Here is a 16,949-nt window from a genome sequence, read left to right as displayed (position 1 = left end):
TAACCATTGGGCGGCAATGCCTTCCCAAACTGGAGAGGCGGAAGCCAGACTCGGGGATGCACTGTACCTCTTTGCAGAATTCCTCCCAGAGCGCTGGGTGGCCGGGTGACTCATGCAGCCAATTAATTAATATCTGGGATTGTTATTAATATAGCAGCCAGCTGTGGGGAGCAACGGGGAGCCCCTCCCCGCAAGAGACAGAAGACAAGGCGGCCCACTGGTCTGAGCAAAGCCCCCTGCGGGACACCTGTGTTGCTCAGCAGCTTCGCACTGGCGGGTGTGTGTGTGTGTGTGTGTGTGTGTGTGTGTGTGTGTGTGTGTGTGTCAACAGCTCTGGAAGCCAAGCGGGGAGTGGGCAAGGAGCCAGACTTGTGTGTGCGCAAGGAACACCTGCAACCTTCCAGCTGTCGGGCTGTGCTGCCTCCATTGCCCCTGACTGTGCCGTCTGCTGGGGATGGAGGGAGATGGGGGTGGGCCCTGCAATCTCTGGGTGCCCCTGCTTCCTCGCAGGGTTGTTGTTCGCAGTTCCACCAAAAAGGTTATTGGGATGAAGGTTTACTTCAGAGAAAGTGTCCCTGGTGGGAACCGGCTCCAGCAGATGAACAAAGATTTGACAGAGGCTCTTCCTATGCTCTTATGGAGCCTTCTGGTCCAAAGGCAGTCCATCTGGATTCCCGAGTTCTTAGGGGAGCCGGATGAGACTCCAGAGCCCCCCTCAAGAAAAAAGGAAGGGGTGCAGCTCTGTCCGACAGTCACTTCCACAGGGGGCAGCTCAGAATTCACAACCCCCCACAAAAACTGCAGGACCGCATAAATTTAGGATAAATTTCGCTTTCTACTGTGCTCAGGATGGTGTTGTGGTGCCTCTAAACAACCCCCACTTTTTATGCATTTTGTGGTATATATATATTTTTTTTTTTACAAATATCTTTATTGAGCAGTTTAAAATATATACACACTTTGAACGGACAAAAACGAAGAAATCGGAGAAAACAACCGCATACAGACATACAACATACAACATACAAAGGTAAAAAAGAAAGAAAAAACAAAAAAGAAAAAAGAAAGAAAGAAAGAAAAAGCAAAAAAGAGCGCAAAAAAAGAAGAAGAAGATAACAAATTTGTGAACAATGGACCTCCGTCCAGCTCGGCTTAGGATTAAGTAATCTTATAGTCTTTCTGCAGATATCATTATACTAATTTTATACATCGTAGGAGTTAAGAACTGTCTGCTGTTATATTACTAATTCCCAGATTAACTTCAATATAGCATATAAATTTGTTCCACTCATTTTTTAATTTTGCGTTATTATGATGCCTAATTCTTTGTGTCAGTCTCGCTAGCTCTATGTATTGAAACAATCTCACTTGCCAATCTCTGATCAAGGGTATGTCAGGGGATTTCCAGTTTTGCGCAATTAAGATCCTCGCCGCCACGGTGGCATACTGGAAGGAGGTTTGGTCTTCACTCCTAATTTCCTCACCGATCATGCCTAAGAGGAACGCCTCAGGTATTTTGGGGAAGTTATATTTCAATATTTTCTTCAATTCCTCGTAAATTTGGCCCCAGAAATTTTTCACCACATCACAGGTCCACCAGATGTGAAAGAAGTTTCCTACCTTAGTTTTACACCTCCAGCAGGTGCTGTCTCCGGTTTTGTACATCTTCCCCAGCCTTGCCGGGGTGAGGTACCAACGGTACATCATCTTTTCTAGATTCTCTCGGAGAGCAGCACATGCTGTAAACTTCATACCCTTCTTCCAGAGTGTTAACCATCTGTCATATTCTAAATTATGACCAAGATCTCTATCCCATTTAACCATCACTCCTTTCACTTCTTCTTCTTTAGTATCCCAGTCCAGTAATTGTTTATACATTTTGGAAAGAAGTTTGGTGTTACTTTCTAGTATTTCCACTTGAAATTTCGACTTTTTTTCACTCATCCCTGATTTTTTATGTTCACACCACAGTGCGTTAATTTGGTGGAATTTTGTGGTATAAATTTAACACTTTTTGAAATCTCTTTGCACATGCAAAGTTGTTGGGGAGCTCGGTAACTTCCAGGTGAAACCCGGTAGCTTTTCAACCAGGCCGCAAATGCTCCCGTTTATTTTTCTGGCCCCACTTTTTTGCTGCAGAACTGGACCATTTAAGCCCATATAATAATGGGTTCATGTTTGGGGGGAGCATTGCAGAAAAACGAATAAAGCAGGTTGGAATCTGGACAGTCCAGTATAAATCCACCGCTGGTGCACTTATTCCTGCAGGAAATCGCACTGCAAAGAAGAACCCAAACATCTCCAGAGGAATTTTGGTTTGGGAGTTTTATACTTGCAAAAATTGGCCTGGAACAGAGTTCAGCTCCCCTCCCCCCAATAAACAGAGCCAGAGAAAAGTGGCGAAATTTGAAAGGTGTTTTATTTAAAGAGCGGCTGAATAAAAGGCCGGTGACTGTTATTATCATTTTTTAGCACAGTGGAGATTACACTGAATTATTAAAATAAAATAAAAACCCTGTCCCCAGAGCAGAATGCAAAAATATCACATGTGCACAATTTCCTCTGTGCTAAATTCAGAGTCCTGGTGGGGGGAAAGGATGTGGATTTAAATGGAAAAGCAGCGTCAACGTGTTCTGCTCACAAGCAGGTAACTTTTCCCAGCCTTGAAGCCCCAGAGTCCAAGGCTCCCTCTCTCACCACACCCAAGGAAAGCCAGGGAGGCACTTGGACCCCCTGCCAAACGTGGGCCTGGGCAGCATATCCTCTGCAGAAAGTGCACAGCCAAGCTAAGTCAACACAGGATACCTGCAGACTTGGTTGAGGGGCGATGGAACCCTAATCCCAGACCCCTAAGAAAAAGAGAGAGGTCCGCCAGAGATATGGCCGCTCTTTCATTTGGTGGAGCCAAAGGACAGTGCAAGCTTCCGGGTCACACCAGCCTCTTTCGTCAGGTGGCAAAAAGCCCCAGCGCAATGTTGTTTTGACAAGACAGCTCTGCCGGATCCTTTGGGGTCAGCAAGAAGGGGGCTGGCAGCTGAGGACATCTCCCTTTCCCACTGCAGAAACTGAAGGGTGGGCACAGGAGAAGAGTGAGGCCTTGGCACATGCCAGCTGCTACTTCTGAGCCTCGTGTTCGAGTCTCTACCCCGACATGAATCAAAGCCAAAACTCTGGTGCCAGAGCTGGGGGTGGGAAGCAGTGGCAGGAAGACAGAGACCCCCCTCGCCCCCCTCGCCTCCTGCATGTCCTTCCGCCCTGAAAGTGCTGCAGGAAAGAGTCTGCATGCCGCCTCCTCTTTGTGCTCCAGGGATCCATTAGCCCATCCAAGCCTCTGGACTCAGCAGCCGAGAGGCCTCCCCTCTCTCTCTCTCTCTCTCTCTCTCTCTCTCTCTCTGGCTTCAGACCCCAGATGAACAAATAAATGAAAGGAACAGCAATGGCAACTTTCCTCCTTGCAGCCCACAAGGGTCCCAGCAAACCGGCTTTCCACCTTTTTGGGGTACAGCCCTGCTCCACCACCCCTTCCCCTTCAAGGAAAGCGTTAGAAATACGAGGCAGAGAATTTGGGGGCCAGGAGGAGATTTCTGTCTGTGCTGCAAATCCCCGGCTGCATGACGGCCCGGGAGCAGCAGGTCCCCTCGACTGGGAAGAAGGAAGGAGAGGCTCAGGTGTCACCTGCGCGCTCAGGCGCAAAGAGAGGAGAGGAGAAGAAGCCAGAAGGAGAAAGCAGGAGGCAGCTCCAAGGGGGGCTGGGGACGAGGGGGTTGGCTTTGGCAAGGTGGGAATCAAAGGAAAATGAAAAAGGAGAGACAGAGACTGTGGACTTGGGCTCCCTGGCAAATCTGCTCAAAGCAAAAGAGAAGGAAAAAATGAGCCTTTTGGAGAGAGGGGAAAGTGAACCTTTTGCAGGGAGAGAGACTGCGAATGTTGGCTTCCTGGCAGCCACTGAGCTTTGGCTGGGCCAGACCACCAGCCAACCGTTGGCAAAAGCCCACAAGGGGATCTCCTCCCTGCGCCCCCTAAGAAACCCAACAAACGTCCCAGCGGGATTTTGCGTCCACAAGAGCAAAATCTGTGGGGAAACTGCACAGGCCTGGAGGGAAACTCTGTGCAGCCAGGTCTCCCCTCTTGCCGCCACAATCCTCACCTCCAGGAAAAGAAGGGGGGAGCCAGAGGGGGAAAAGACGCCCTTTCTGCGCCCTTGACCCTGAAGAGGTGCCACAGATTAGCCGGCTGCCAAGAGCTTTGCCAGGAGGGCAGAAAAAGGAGCGGGAACTGATCAGGCCCAGGTCCTGTTGTGGCTCTGCCACCTTCCGTGGCCCTTGCCACCTTGCTCCTGACTGGTTCGTGCCTTGCAGGAGAGGGGTTGCCCAGGACTCGGGTCTCCCTGAGAGCGAGGGGAGCTGAGCAAGGCAGTGCCATGTCGCATCTTGGTCCCCCTGGTCCGGAGTGTGTGTGTCTAAGGGGGCAGCGGGAAGCGTCTCGTTCCTCCATCCGGCCTCGAGGCCACGGAGCCTACGCCACATCACGCCGTGCAAACTGTGCGCGGCCCTCCAAACTCTTTGGGGGTGTGGCTTGGGGCGTGGCTGAGGGTGGCAGCGGTGGGGAAGAGCTTCCCCGCCTGGAGGCCACGGCGTCACCACTTGAAGAAGACAAGGGTGGCCATGACGGCATAGCCCAGGACGAGGAAGAGCACCTTGAGGAGGCGACTGCTCTTGTCCTCCAGCTCCTTGGCCAGGATCTCAAAGAAGGTGACAAAGACGAAGGTGCCGCTGGCAATGCCCTGCAGGAGCACCGAGGCCACGCTGGAGGCCACGCTGTGGCGGCTCTCGATGCCCATCCCAATGACGATGCCCAGTGGGATCATGAGGCTGACGGCGCCCGCCAGCTTGGCTGCTTCGCGCAGGGTGAGGCCCGTCTTGGTCATGGTGATGCCCAGCGCCACAGCCACCAGCGTTTCGTGGATGGCCACGCCCAGGAAGAGATTCATGACCTTGTGCCCCTCCTCCTGCAGGCCCAGCGCCAGCCCCTCGAAGATGGAGTGGGCTGAGAGGGCAAAGACCAGGCTGAAGAGGCGCAGTGGAGTCGAGCGCGAGAGTTCGTGGACGTTGAGGCCGCACTGGCTGGAGCTGTGGCTAGTCGAGCTGCCCTGGTGGTAGTGGTGGCGCTTGGAGGGCGGCTCCAGGAAGGGGCTCTCGAACTCAGAGTCGCTGCCCGCGTCCGAGCCGGCATTGAAGGTCTCCAGGTCAATGAAGGACGGCTGCTCCTTGCGCACCGTCAGCACCAGCTGCTCCACAAAGACCGTCATGAAGAAGCCCAGCAGCATGATGGTCTCAGCCAGAGGGTAGTCGGTCACCACGTTGCCCACCTTGAGCACCTCCGCCAGCTGCGGAGGGGAGAGAAGAGGCTGTGAAGCAGCGGAACTCCCTGCCACAAGGGGGAGGCAGCATAGAATTGTAGAGATGGAAGGGAAACCTGAGGGTCATCCAGCCCAACCCCCTGCAAGGCAAGGATCTTCTGCCCAACATGGGACTCAAACCCACAACCCTGAGATTAAGAGTCTCATGGTCTGCAGACTGAGCCAAGTGTCTGCTGTCTCTCCAAATATCCCCTCTGCCCAGCTCAGTGGAGATCAGCTTGGCTGGATCAGGCCAATGGCACCCTAGACCTGGGGGTCACCTACGAGCGTCTGGGGAGCCTGCAAAGGAAAGCCCCTCCCTCTCCTTTGCCCACCACAGCCAAGCAATATGGAAAGGTCAAGTGTCTCTTGGCTGCAGGGAAACTCGCATCCTGGTCTCCCAGGAGGAGTTTCTCAGACCCGCTAACAAGGTGGGAACCGTTATAGGAACAAACCCCCAGGATCGCCCCTCGGCATCCTCAGCGGGGACTGGCGCCTTCTTTCCCAGCCAGGAGAGGGGAGGAGGGTCTCAGGGCCGCCTTGGTGGCAGCAGCACAAATGGCCACCAAATGCGATGGCTTTAAAAGAAGATTGGCCAAGCCCTGCCCACTCCATGGCCCCCAGAAGGCTGCGTAGAAGGGGAGACGGCCCTTGGGAACCCCCCTCACACACACGTTCACAGCAGTGGCTGCTGGGTTGTGTTGATCCTGCCCTCCACAAACGGACAGGGAGGGAAGCCCAGATTGAGTAAAGTTATTTATTCAAAGGTAGAGTGCCTCTGAATAGGGGGGCTCCATTCCATGGCCATACAGCTCCGGGATGGGGAAACCTCAGGCCCTGGGAGGCTCAACGTGGCCCTCAAGGTCCTTTCCACATGGCATCGCCCCCCCCCGATTTGCGCCCCACCTTTTCTCGCACAGCCGGCAGCAGGGCGTTGAAGCAGGTGCCCAGGAAGACGCCGCCTCCGAAGGAGTTGCAGACGGAGATGATGCGCTGGGAGCGCTCTGCCTTCTCACCGTCGGTGGCAATGAAGCGGACAGGCAGCAAGGACCCCCCCAGCATCAGCACAAAGACCCCCACCAGGGACAGCACCTTGGTCACCAGGAGATTCATGGTGGCGTGGTGCCCGGGGGCATCTGTTAGGAGGGTGCCAGGGGCTCCGGGCGGCAGGCGTAGGGGGTGGCCGCCAAACCCATGGAGCTCTGCAAGGGGGGATGAGAGAAAAACAGATGGGATTGAAACAACTTGGCAGTGAGACTGTGGAACTGACTGCCACAGGAGAAAGGCCACCATCCTGGATGGCTTTAAAAGAAAACGGGACACATTCCTTTGTTAATGCTGGAGGGTTTCCAATTTTACTATTCTGTTGCTGGGGCAACACAGTCAGATGGGTGGCATAAAATAATAATAATAATAATAATAATAATAATAATAATAATAATAATAATAAACAATGGAGGAGGAGAGGGCTCTGGAGGGCTCCTAGCCAGGAGTCAGAGGCACCAATGCTTCTGAATCAGAGTTGCTGGAAACTGCAGGAGGGGAGAGCGGCTCTGGTGTTCGAATCCTGCTTGTGTGTTTCTCTTTTTGGAGAGGGATAATTCTGCGGTTTAATTTTCACTGTGGTTTATACCTTGTTAGCAGCTCTGAGAAACTCCTTTTTCTGGAGAGAAGGAACCAGGATGCAGGTTTTCCTGCAGCAACAAAACAGTTCCTTTCTATAAATAGACAAATGATTACTCATGACTATTACAGCGGTACCTCAGTTTTTGAACGTATGTTGTTCCGGAAGACCATTCCGAGTTCTGAAATGTTTGAAAACCGAAAACTCAATAGCCAACAGCCAGGCCTCAGGATCTTGCACTCAGTGGAAGCCGCTTGGCATGTTCAACTTCCAAGGTGTGTTCGAAAACCGAAGCAAATGTGATCCATGTGGGAGGCACGTTCACAACCCGCAGTGTGAAGTGCCGCATCTGTGTACACGCGTGACGCGATTCGGCGCTTCTGCACATGCGTGTGACGTCATTTTGTGCTTCTGCGCACGCACAAGCGCTGAACCTGGAAGTAACCCGTTCCGATACTTCCAGGTCTGGCGCAGTCCGCAACCAAAAATGCACAACCTGCCGTGTTCGTAACCTGAGGTATGACTGTACTTCCGGGTTTACGGCATTCAAAAACCGAAATGTTCGTCAACGGAGATGTTTGAAAACCAAGGTACCACTGGATGATGATGATGATTATTATTATTATTATTAAAATTTGTACACCTCCCTAGATCCAGTTCACAACATCACATTTCAGTATAAGAAACACAAAAGACAATAAAAATAAGAAGAAAAACAACCTAATAACCCCCATACTACTACTAAACTCTTGTTTATGTAAAATACTTTAAAGCAGACTTTTGGGACATGCTGCCCTCAAGACACAGGAAAAACACACCGGCAGTGAAATATTTGTCCAGGTTCAATTCAGCTCAATGCGCCAGTTGCAACAGTAAGAACTCGATCAGTTAGTATGGCAGCACCTAGACTTTAGAACTCCCTGCCTCTTGAGATCAGGCAGGCATCTTCCCATTTAGTCCAGCCTCTTCGGATGCTTGGAAAGGGGGGGGGGATCGGAATCTGTTTTAGTACTTGAAAGAAAGTTTTGTTTCATTTAAAGCTTGCGTATTTTTCTTGATTTTACGGCGTTATTATTTTCTAAACTGCTTTGAGGTTTGTTTGTTTTTAACTATCAAGATGTGTATAAATTTGACTAAATAAATAAGCAATTTCATAAAAAGAATGTATCAGTAATAACTAGTTATTATGATGACTGTTTCATTAATAGGCTTCCTGTCAGTATTCTTATTATTATGTTTTTATCCTTGATGTTCTGTAATGTGTTTTTAATGTGGAACACCACCTGGGATCTTCTGATAAAGGGCAGTATATAAATATAATTGAAATTATTATTATCATTAATTATTAATTATTGATTTTATATGAATTTTATAGATTTTAGTCCCTTTTGACATTGACAATTGGAAATAAATGGATATATTGTAGCGAAGAAGAATGTGAAGAAGACATGCCCCCCCTTCCGTATCAACATCTTCAAGGCCAACCCCACAAAGAATAGATTGCGATACTCTATCCAGGGTGTAATTCAAGAGAGCACCAATAATACTAATATTTAGAAAAGCAGAGAATCACTTGGCGCTCTAAGAAGACTTAAGAGCAGAGTGACATGGCTTCCCCCTGGCAGAAGTATCCTGGGAATTGTAGTTAGTTTGTTAAGGGTGCTAGGAAATGCAGCTCTGCGAAGAGAAACTACAGCTCCCAAGAATATTTGGCAAGGGGGATTTCATGCTTTGAAGGCATGGAGCGGATCTAGGCTCACAAATGCATTTCATTGTTATTCCTGGGTTTCTCCTTCCTTGGAGGTCTTGAATAATAATAATAATAATAATAATAATAATAATAATAATTTTTATTTATACCCTGCCCACCCCAGCCAGAGCCGGGCTCAGGGCGGCTAACACTAGTAAAATTACAGTAAAAACATAAAAGGAAAAAAAAACTAATTTAAAATACAGGTTAAAATGCAATTTAAAATGTAGCCTCATTTTAAAAGTAGCTCATAGATCAAAACCATAAGGGGAGGGAAACATAAGGGTCAGACTGAGTCCAAACCAAAGGCCAGGTGGAACAGCTCTGTCTTGCAGGCCCTGCAGGGCCCTAGTCTCATGAGGCAGAGCGTTCCACCAGATCGGGGCCAGTACTGAAAAGGCCCTGGCCCTAGTTGAGACCAATCTAAATTTAAACAGTTTGGGCAGCCCCGTCAGGGATCCTTGATCTGTGATCCCTGCCTTGCAGGCAGCTGGACTTGGATGCCCTTTGGCTCACCCTCCCAACCCTACAATTCTATGATTCATGGGAGGTTTTTTAACAGAATTTGGATGGACTTCTGTTGGGAATACTTTAGCCATGTGATTCCTGCATTGCAGAGGAGGTTGCACAGGATGACCCTTGGGGGAGCCTGTTGCAGGAATTTATGTATAGGTTGGGGGGGGTTGCCCCTCCAGCGGATATCACACACAGGCAGCCCACTACCAAAATCAGCACCATCACTTTTGTGACTTTTGTGATTTGTCCTCACAAAACACTTTATCACAGTTTCTTCCTATCTATTCAAAGGGCCTTTGCTGCGTGATACCAAATGTAACAATTCACTGATAAATGTATCTATGTACTGGCTCACTGGGAAAACTTTAGAAATTCATACAGCTCAGCTCCTCAGCAGCCCCTCTGCCTGAGTGATAATTCCTGGCATCCTGATACCTGAGTGCCAGACAGGTGGCCATTCCAGAAATCACAAACCCAGATGAAGACAAAAGGGTGTGATTAACTTGGCTGAGAAACAGAGAAATGTAAATATCTCTTTTGTTTCACTTGATGGGTGTTTGGTGGAGGGCAAGGGAAACCATGGGGCAGGGTCCAGGATGCTCAGATTACTGCCCCCAGACCTCCCCTTTCATGATGTAACCTTGATGTAGTTTGGGGGGGGGTGTAACATGGGGATTAGCAGCTAATAAAAGTTTGTTCTTGTTCCACCTGGTGGCAGGTGGGAGTCCTGTGGCGACAGTCTTCAATCAAGACCAAGCCTTCTGGCTCCTGTTTTGCTCTGCTATTCCTGGCTGGGGTCCTTGTTTTTTTGTCCAAGGGAGCCCTCAGATTTCTCCATTAACAGTCCAAATCTAGGATCCCACAATTCACTGGCAGTTTTTAAGCAGAGTTGGGATGACCACATGTTGGGGATCCCTGTGTTGCAGGGGTCAGGCTGGGTGCCATTATTATTATTATTGTTATTAAGTTATGCCCCGGATAGAGTACCACAACCTGCTCTTCATGTCCTTGAAGACAGTTCAAAGATGATGATGATGATGAAGAAGAAGTTCTGACCCCTCCAAACCACACAAGCTGGCAAGCTCTCTCTCTCTCTCTCTCTCTCTCTCTCTCTCTCTCCCCCTCTCCTTTGTTGGAGGCTGTTCAGCAGAGGTCCGTCTGCTGGCAATCCTGCAGCCCTGCGACTGCTTTGTGCCCAAGTGGGGGCTGGACTAGATGGCCCCTGGCGGCCCCTTCGACTGCACAACCCTATGCAATAGCCTGCTATTATGACGATTATCACCGCTGTTCTTCTTCCTCCTCCTCCTCCTCCTCTCATGCCCCACACCCCGACGGCGCATCCCTGGCTGCAGTTGGGCAGAGCCATTTGCAGACCCAAGCGGCTAGTCCTCATGGAGGCGGCGACGGGGAGGAGCCCCGCCCCCTCCGGCAGTCCTGGGCGCCGGGCCCCCGGGGGGTGCGGGAGCCCCCTCTCCTCTTCCTCCCCGCCCCCTCCTCCTCACCTGCGCGGCCGCTTCCCGTCCTTCCTCCTTCCGCCCCTTTCCCACCTCGCCCGCCTGCCTTGGCAACCGCGGCGAAGCGACGCCTATTGGCTGCCACTGACGTCATGGCGACGCCCGTTGGCTGAGCAACCCGCCCGTCCGCTGTGGACCCCGCCCCTTAGGCGGGCCTTTCCCTCCCTCTCGCCCCGCCCTCCCACAGTCGCCTTTCTGCTGTGCAGCAAGTAAGGGTGTCCTCCAACCTTCAGGGAAGTGGCTGTGCCTGCCGAACGGCGGCCGGCGCGGAACAGCGGCCGCGACATGCCTGGTTCCGGCGACTTTTGCGTGTGCTGGGAGAAAGCCAACGCTGATTGGCTGAAGCGGCGGCCGATTGACTTCGGGTTCAGGAAAGTGGTCTACCCATGAACGGAATACAGCGAAGAAGGGTTTTACGGTCAACTCACGAGAAAAAGGGTTCCATACGGAGAGCTGTCAAATTAGCGCTTCCTTATTTACGGAAGGCTTTGAGGGGATGCCCCTCCGGGGTCGGGGAAGGCGGGAGGGGGGCGTGCGGTGCTTGTGCAATACTTTACAATGAAGGGGGGGGGGCTTCCTGCTACACTAAGATTCCTAGGAATATCTATTTGCTTGTTTGAATATATATGTTTTATATTAATTTATAGTCTGTTCTGACCAGGAGCCATGAGATAAATAAAACCTCCAGGTCAATAGGCAGTCTGTTGTTGTTTAGTCGTTTAGTCGTGTCCGTCTCTTCGTGCCCCCCTGGACCAGAGCATGCCAGGCCCTCCTGTCTTCCACTGCCTCCCGCAGTTTGGTCAGGCTCATGCTGGTGGCTTCGAGAACACTATCCAACCGTCTCGTTCTCTGTCGTCCCCTTCTCCTTGTGCCCTCCATCTTTCCCAACATCAGGGTCTTCTCCAGGGAGTCTTCTCTTCTCATGAGGTGGCCAAAGTCTTGGAGCCTCAGCTTCACGATCTGTCCTTCCAGTGAGCACTCAGGGCTGATTTCCTTCAGAATGGAGAGGTTGGATCTTCTTGCAGTCCATGGGACTCTCAAGAGTCTCCTCCAGCACCAGAATTCAAAAGCATCCATTCTTCAGCAATCAGCGTTCTTTATGGTCCAGCTCTCACTTCCATACATCACTACTGGGAAACCATGGCTTTAACTATACGGACCTTTGTTGGCAAGGTGATGTCTCTGCTTTTTAAGATGCTGTCTAGGTTTGTCATCGCCTTTCTCCCAAGGAGCAGGCGTCCTTTAATTTCATGACTGCTGTCACCATCTGCAGTGACAATAGGCAGTCTACCTCGGAATAATTTGAACAGATAGGAAATCAAGATGAGTCAGATATAAAAGAGGAGTGGGAATACTTGGCAAATATTTAAAGAAATATAACGATCAGATAAGCTTCCAAGTGGGGTTAGATATAGTATAGGAGCAGCAGTTAAAAATAAGCAGAAGAGGGATGGTAATTAAGGAGATGCAGCTAAACAAGGACTAAGTTAGAACCCACCCACCCCTGAGGGATGTGTGTGGAAGCTAAAGAGTGTAAGATAAACAATGACAATTGTATAACGGATGTATTAAGATGTGTAAAATGCATTTAAAATCACACACACACACACAGAAGTGGACAGGTTGGTGCTCCATGGCAGTGCACCTGCTTGGCATCCAGAAGGTTCCTGGTTCAATCCCAGGCAGCATCTCCTGGCAGGGCTACAAATCCCCTTTGCCTGACGCCCTGGAGAGCCACTGCTGCTGCCGGCCAGTGCTGACGACACCGAGCTGGATGGCTCAAGGGCCTCACTCTGTCCCAAACAGCACTCTGTGTTAGGGGGGCAGGGATGCAGTTCAGCAGGATCTGCACAAAGCTTATAGCTTTTCTACAACCTCCTATTCCTGGAGCCAGGTTAGAGAAAAGTTTGCCTAAAGCAAAGGAATGAATGGTCATTTCCAAATATTTTGGAAAAGGGTCACCCCAAAAGCAATAATGCGATTTTTGCCTAGGGAACTGCATAATGTATTATGTCATATGCATAGCATGCATACAGGAAAAAACAGAGATTTCAGATTTTCTAATACTAGTACGTACAACATTTTGTACGTTGCACAACCCACTTTACTGCTTACAATCAAGCGAAGTTGCAGCTGGTCTTTGTTTCTGCTGCAGGAAGCAAAATGTTCCCACACCACTTTTCTTGCGCCTTCTGCACACCGACCCCTTCTCGGGATCTGGAGGACGGATGGCTCCTGAGAGCCAGTGTGGTGTAGTGGTTAAGAGTGGTGGACTCCTAATCTGGGGAACTGGGTTCGCGTCTCCGCTCCTCCACCTGCAGCTGCTGGGTGACCTTGGGCCAGTCTCACTTCTCTGAAGTCTCAGCCCCACTCACCTCACAGAGTGCTTGTTGTGGGGCAGGAAGGGAAAGGAGAATGTTAGCCGCTTTGAGACTCCTTCGGGAAGTGATAAAGCGGGATATCAAATCCAAACTCTTCTTCTTCCTGCTTCCAGGGATTCTCCCAAACCCGCAAGGCTTTTTTGCAAGGTTTCAACATTTCTGACAAGTTCTTGAAATGATTTTCATGGAGTAGTAATGTTACATAGTACAGTGATTCCAACTGTTCCTTTTGGGGTCCCTTTTTCAGTGCCTTTCAGAGAAAAGTTCTGATACAGGTTTTTTTTTTACAGGAGTAAAAAAAGTTATAACCCTAATGCACATACCCTGCTTGCAAAACGGGTTGTGTCCTGGCAGCTTCCCCAAATGGGGCTGGGAAGGGGCAAGGTTCTCCTCCGATCCCTGCTTAATCCCCACCCCAAGACATCACTGCCAAACAAAACCCCCATGAGGACTGGCACCTTTCTTTTCCATCTGCAGCTTCCCCATGAAGGGCAAGGGAAGAGAGTGCCCAGGGGGCCACTGCCAGTCAGAGCAGGCAGCATCAGACAAGTTGGGGAGAAAGAAGCATTGATTGGGAGGTGGCCTGGGTTTGGACTAGATGACCCTGGGGTCCCTTCCAGCTCTACAGAATGGTCAGTTAAGAGCTCCTAGTTTAGGGACAGTCTATCTTGAAGCAGCAGCTCCTTCCTGCCCTCTCTCCAAACTGGGCTGTTCCCAGTTGAAACCAGGATGCGGAGCGAGGTGGAGCCGCCTCTGGCTCTGTTCGCTGGATTTTTAAAAAGAGCCGTGTCAGAAGGGATTCCAAGAACCACCTAGTCCAACTTTTCTGTGGCTAAGAAAAGGACGATCCTTCCTCCCAGAAGGAAACGTGGCTTGCTCCTTTTCATGTATGCTGACTCGCCTCCTGCAACTTGCAGAGGGCTGGGCTGGAGGACCTCTGGGGTTCCCGCCCAACTCTGCAGCTGTCAGTTGCTGCTCATTCTTTTCCTTGTGACTTTTCTCTGCAACCTCCCCCCACACTGTCCCCTGTACCAAGTTGTGCTTTTAATATTTCATTGGGAGCTGCCCAGTGCAGCTGGGGCAACTCACTGTCTGGACACAGGAAGGCCAACTTGGAATTGTTCACGTGTTCAGCAGAATTATGCTCACATGCGTTTACCAGATGGCTGGTTTTTCATGTGTAATTAAAGAAGTTATAACTACATTCCCGCAAATTTATCTGATGCTCAATGCTGCCTCAACAGACTGACATCGGTTCCAGCCTAGTTGCTCAGTTTTAGAAAAGAATAGGCAAAGGTTATTATGCTCTCTTTAGGAATGTCTGCTAGACATCTTTCTGTGATATAAGAACACATACATGAACTATGCTCACTTCAGGAATGTCTGCTAGAGATCTTTATGTGATACAGAAACACATGCAGGCAGATTATGAGGACACAATGCCTCTCCTAAGTATTCCTGTACATACATAAATAATAAATAAATAAGGGTGAGATGTAGGGATCAGATGGGATTACCATGAAGAATTATAAAATATACATCAAGCCATCGTGTCCACGATGAAAGCATTGTGTTGACTGGGTTTGATATATTGACGATAATTTCTGATTAAATCCCATAAGATTCTACATTCATGCCCTTTTGACTCTACTGCCCATTTTTCTCTCCTCACATGTCACGTACACAGCAGTACACAGCAGTTGCTTCGCCAGGCAGGCATCCTGGGCCATAAAAATAGTGGGCAAGTTTCTTTGATGCAGGATGTTAATCTTAGGGCCTGGAAATAGTTTCACAGGAAGGTGATAAAGATGCCTATCTCCTTGCCATCCTTCCATCCTCTCTTGTTTACTCCTGTTTGTGATCTCCGAGTTTCTCTAGTCCTCTTTTATTTACTCTCAGATTATGTATGCATGCTCAGAGTAGTAGTCTTTGTAGTTAAAAGAATTTCTTTTGATCTAACTTTTCATAGAATCATAGAGTTGGAAGAGACCACAAGGGCCATCGAGTCCAACCCCCTGCGAAGCAGGAAACACCATCAGAGCACTCCTGACATATGGTTGTCAAGCCTCTGCTTAAAGACCTCCAAAGAAGGAGACTCCACCACACTCCTTGGCAGCAAATTCCACTGTCAAACAGCTCTTACTGTCAGGAAGTTCTTCCTAATGTTTAGGTGGAATCTTCTTTCTTGTAGTTTGGAACCATTGCTCCGTGTCCGCTTCTCTGGAGCAGCAGAAAACAACCTTTTTCCCTCCTCTATGTGACATCCTTTTATATATTTGAACATGGCTATCATATCACCCCTTAACCTCCTCTTCTCCAGGCTAAACATGCCCAGCTCCCTTAGCCGTTCTTCATAAGGCATCGTTTCCAGGCCTTTGACCATTTTGGTTGCCCTCCTCTGGACCCGTTCCAGTTTGTCAGTGTCCTTCTTGAACTGTGGTGCCCAGAACTGGACACAGTACTCCAGGTGAGGTCTGACCAGAGCAGAATACAGTGGCACTATTACTTCCCTTGATCTAGATGCAATACTCCTATTGATGCAGCCCAGAATTGCATTGGCTTTTTTAGCTGCCGCGTCACACTGTTGGCTCATGTCAAGTTTGTGGTCAACCAAGACTCCTAGATCCTTTTCACATGTACTGCTCTCAAGCCAGGTGTCACCCATCTTGTATTTGTGCCTCTCATTTTTTTTGCCCAAGTGCAATACTTTACATTTCTCCCTATTAAAATTCATCTTGTTTGTTTTGGCCCAGTTCTCTAATCTGTCAAGGTCGTTTTGAAGTGTGATCCTGTCCTCTGGGGTGTTAGCCACCCCTCCCAGTTTGGTGTTGTCAGAGCCGCCCTTAGGTCCCAGCTCACAGAGGACCAACGCCCGGCTGTGGTTATGTACAAAAGTCTTTATTGAAGTTCAGTTTCCATTTCAAAGCCGTAGCGCGCAGCTCTACGTCTTAAACCCTAGACCGGCGAAGCTCTGTCCGAGTCTCCTCCCCTTCCACACCAGTTTAAGACTCTAGCTTTGCTCCACCTCTTCCTTAGCTCCTTCCTCCTCTGGGCCCTCCTGCCCGCTGGGGTTTCACCTTTTCTGGACTCTTATGACGCTGACCCCCCTGATTCTTGCCCCTCCTTCCAGCGGGCTTTAGGACCTGGTTCCCTATCCGGGCTACCTGCTGTGCCGCTCGCCTGTACATTTGAACTTGGCGCGCGCGCCCAGCCGGCAACCTTCCTCTTGACCGTTCCCTCGCTCTCCAATGGAGGCGTGGTCAATCCTGACTCATCTTCTCTTGCTGGCGGTGAGTACGCTGGCCCCGATACCTGGGACTCCTCCCCCCCACTACGCTCTGGTGGGGAAGCTGGTCCTGATTTCCAACTGCTGCTCTGGGAGTCCCCGCTGGCCCCTTGCTTCTGGGGTGTCCCCCTTGGGGCCCCCCTTGCCCTAGCCACCGGCGCTTCCTTCTGTGAATCCTCCGATTCGCTGGAGAGGCTCATGGAATCTCTCGGGCTACTGTCATCTTCTCCTACACTGCCCTCGGATTGCTCCCCCTCGCTCTCCATCTCCTCCCCTCCCTGCGCTCCCGCTGCGTCCCTGACAGGTGTCATCTGCAAATTTGCCCTCCTCCAGTCTGCCGGGACTTCGCCTGTTCTCCAGGAATTCTCGAAGATGACTGCCAGTGGTTCTGAGATCACATCTGCCAGTTCTTTTAATACTCTTGGATGCAGTTCATCTGGCCCTGGAGACTTGAATACATCTAAACTAGCCAAGTATTCT

At 50.0% G+C, this 16,949-nt stretch overlaps 1 protein-coding gene across 2 annotated transcripts; it reads right to left on the bottom strand.

Moving 5' to 3' along the window:
• Positions 1-4,376: 4,376 nt before the first annotated feature.
• Positions 4,377-10,859, bottom strand: SLC39A3 (solute carrier family 39 member 3). Of its 2 annotated transcripts, XM_081846384.1 has the most exons (4): positions 10,791-10,840; positions 7,032-7,092; positions 6,305-6,600; positions 4,377-5,386 (listed from the first exon to the last, which is right to left on the bottom strand). In XM_081846384.1, exons 3-4 carry the CDS (start codon positions 6,509-6,511, stop codon positions 4,637-4,639), a joined length of 957 nt encoding a protein of 318 aa, XP_081702510.1. In that variant the 5' UTR covers positions 6,512-6,600; positions 7,032-7,092; positions 10,791-10,840; the 3' UTR covers positions 4,377-4,636. The 2 variants fall into 2 exon arrangements, with proteins under 2 accessions (XP_081702510.1, XP_081702509.1); XM_081846383.1 differs by lacking the exon at positions 7,032-7,092 and having other exon boundaries at positions 10,791-10,859.
• Between the last annotated feature and the right edge of the window lie 6,090 nt (positions 10,860-16,949).

Source organism: Podarcis erhardii (genome assembly GCF_964252035.2).
Source record: "Podarcis erhardii genome assembly, chromosome: 18".
Lineage (NCBI taxonomy): Eukaryota > Metazoa > Chordata > Lepidosauria > Squamata > Lacertidae > Podarcis > Podarcis erhardii.
The sequence above is the reverse complement of the archived record's forward strand: the minus strand, read 5'-3'. Positions and strand labels throughout refer to the sequence as shown.

Coding starts and splice junctions, on each gene's coding strand:
- SLC39A3 (XM_081846383.1), bottom strand. CDS start 6,511: ATGAATCTCCTGGTGACCAAGGTGCTGTCCCTGGTGGGGGTCTTTGTG. Junction 5,387..6,304: donor TGCCGGCTGTGCGAGAAAAG/GTGGGGCGCAAA, acceptor TCCCCTCCGCAG/CTGGCGGAGGTGCTCAAGGT.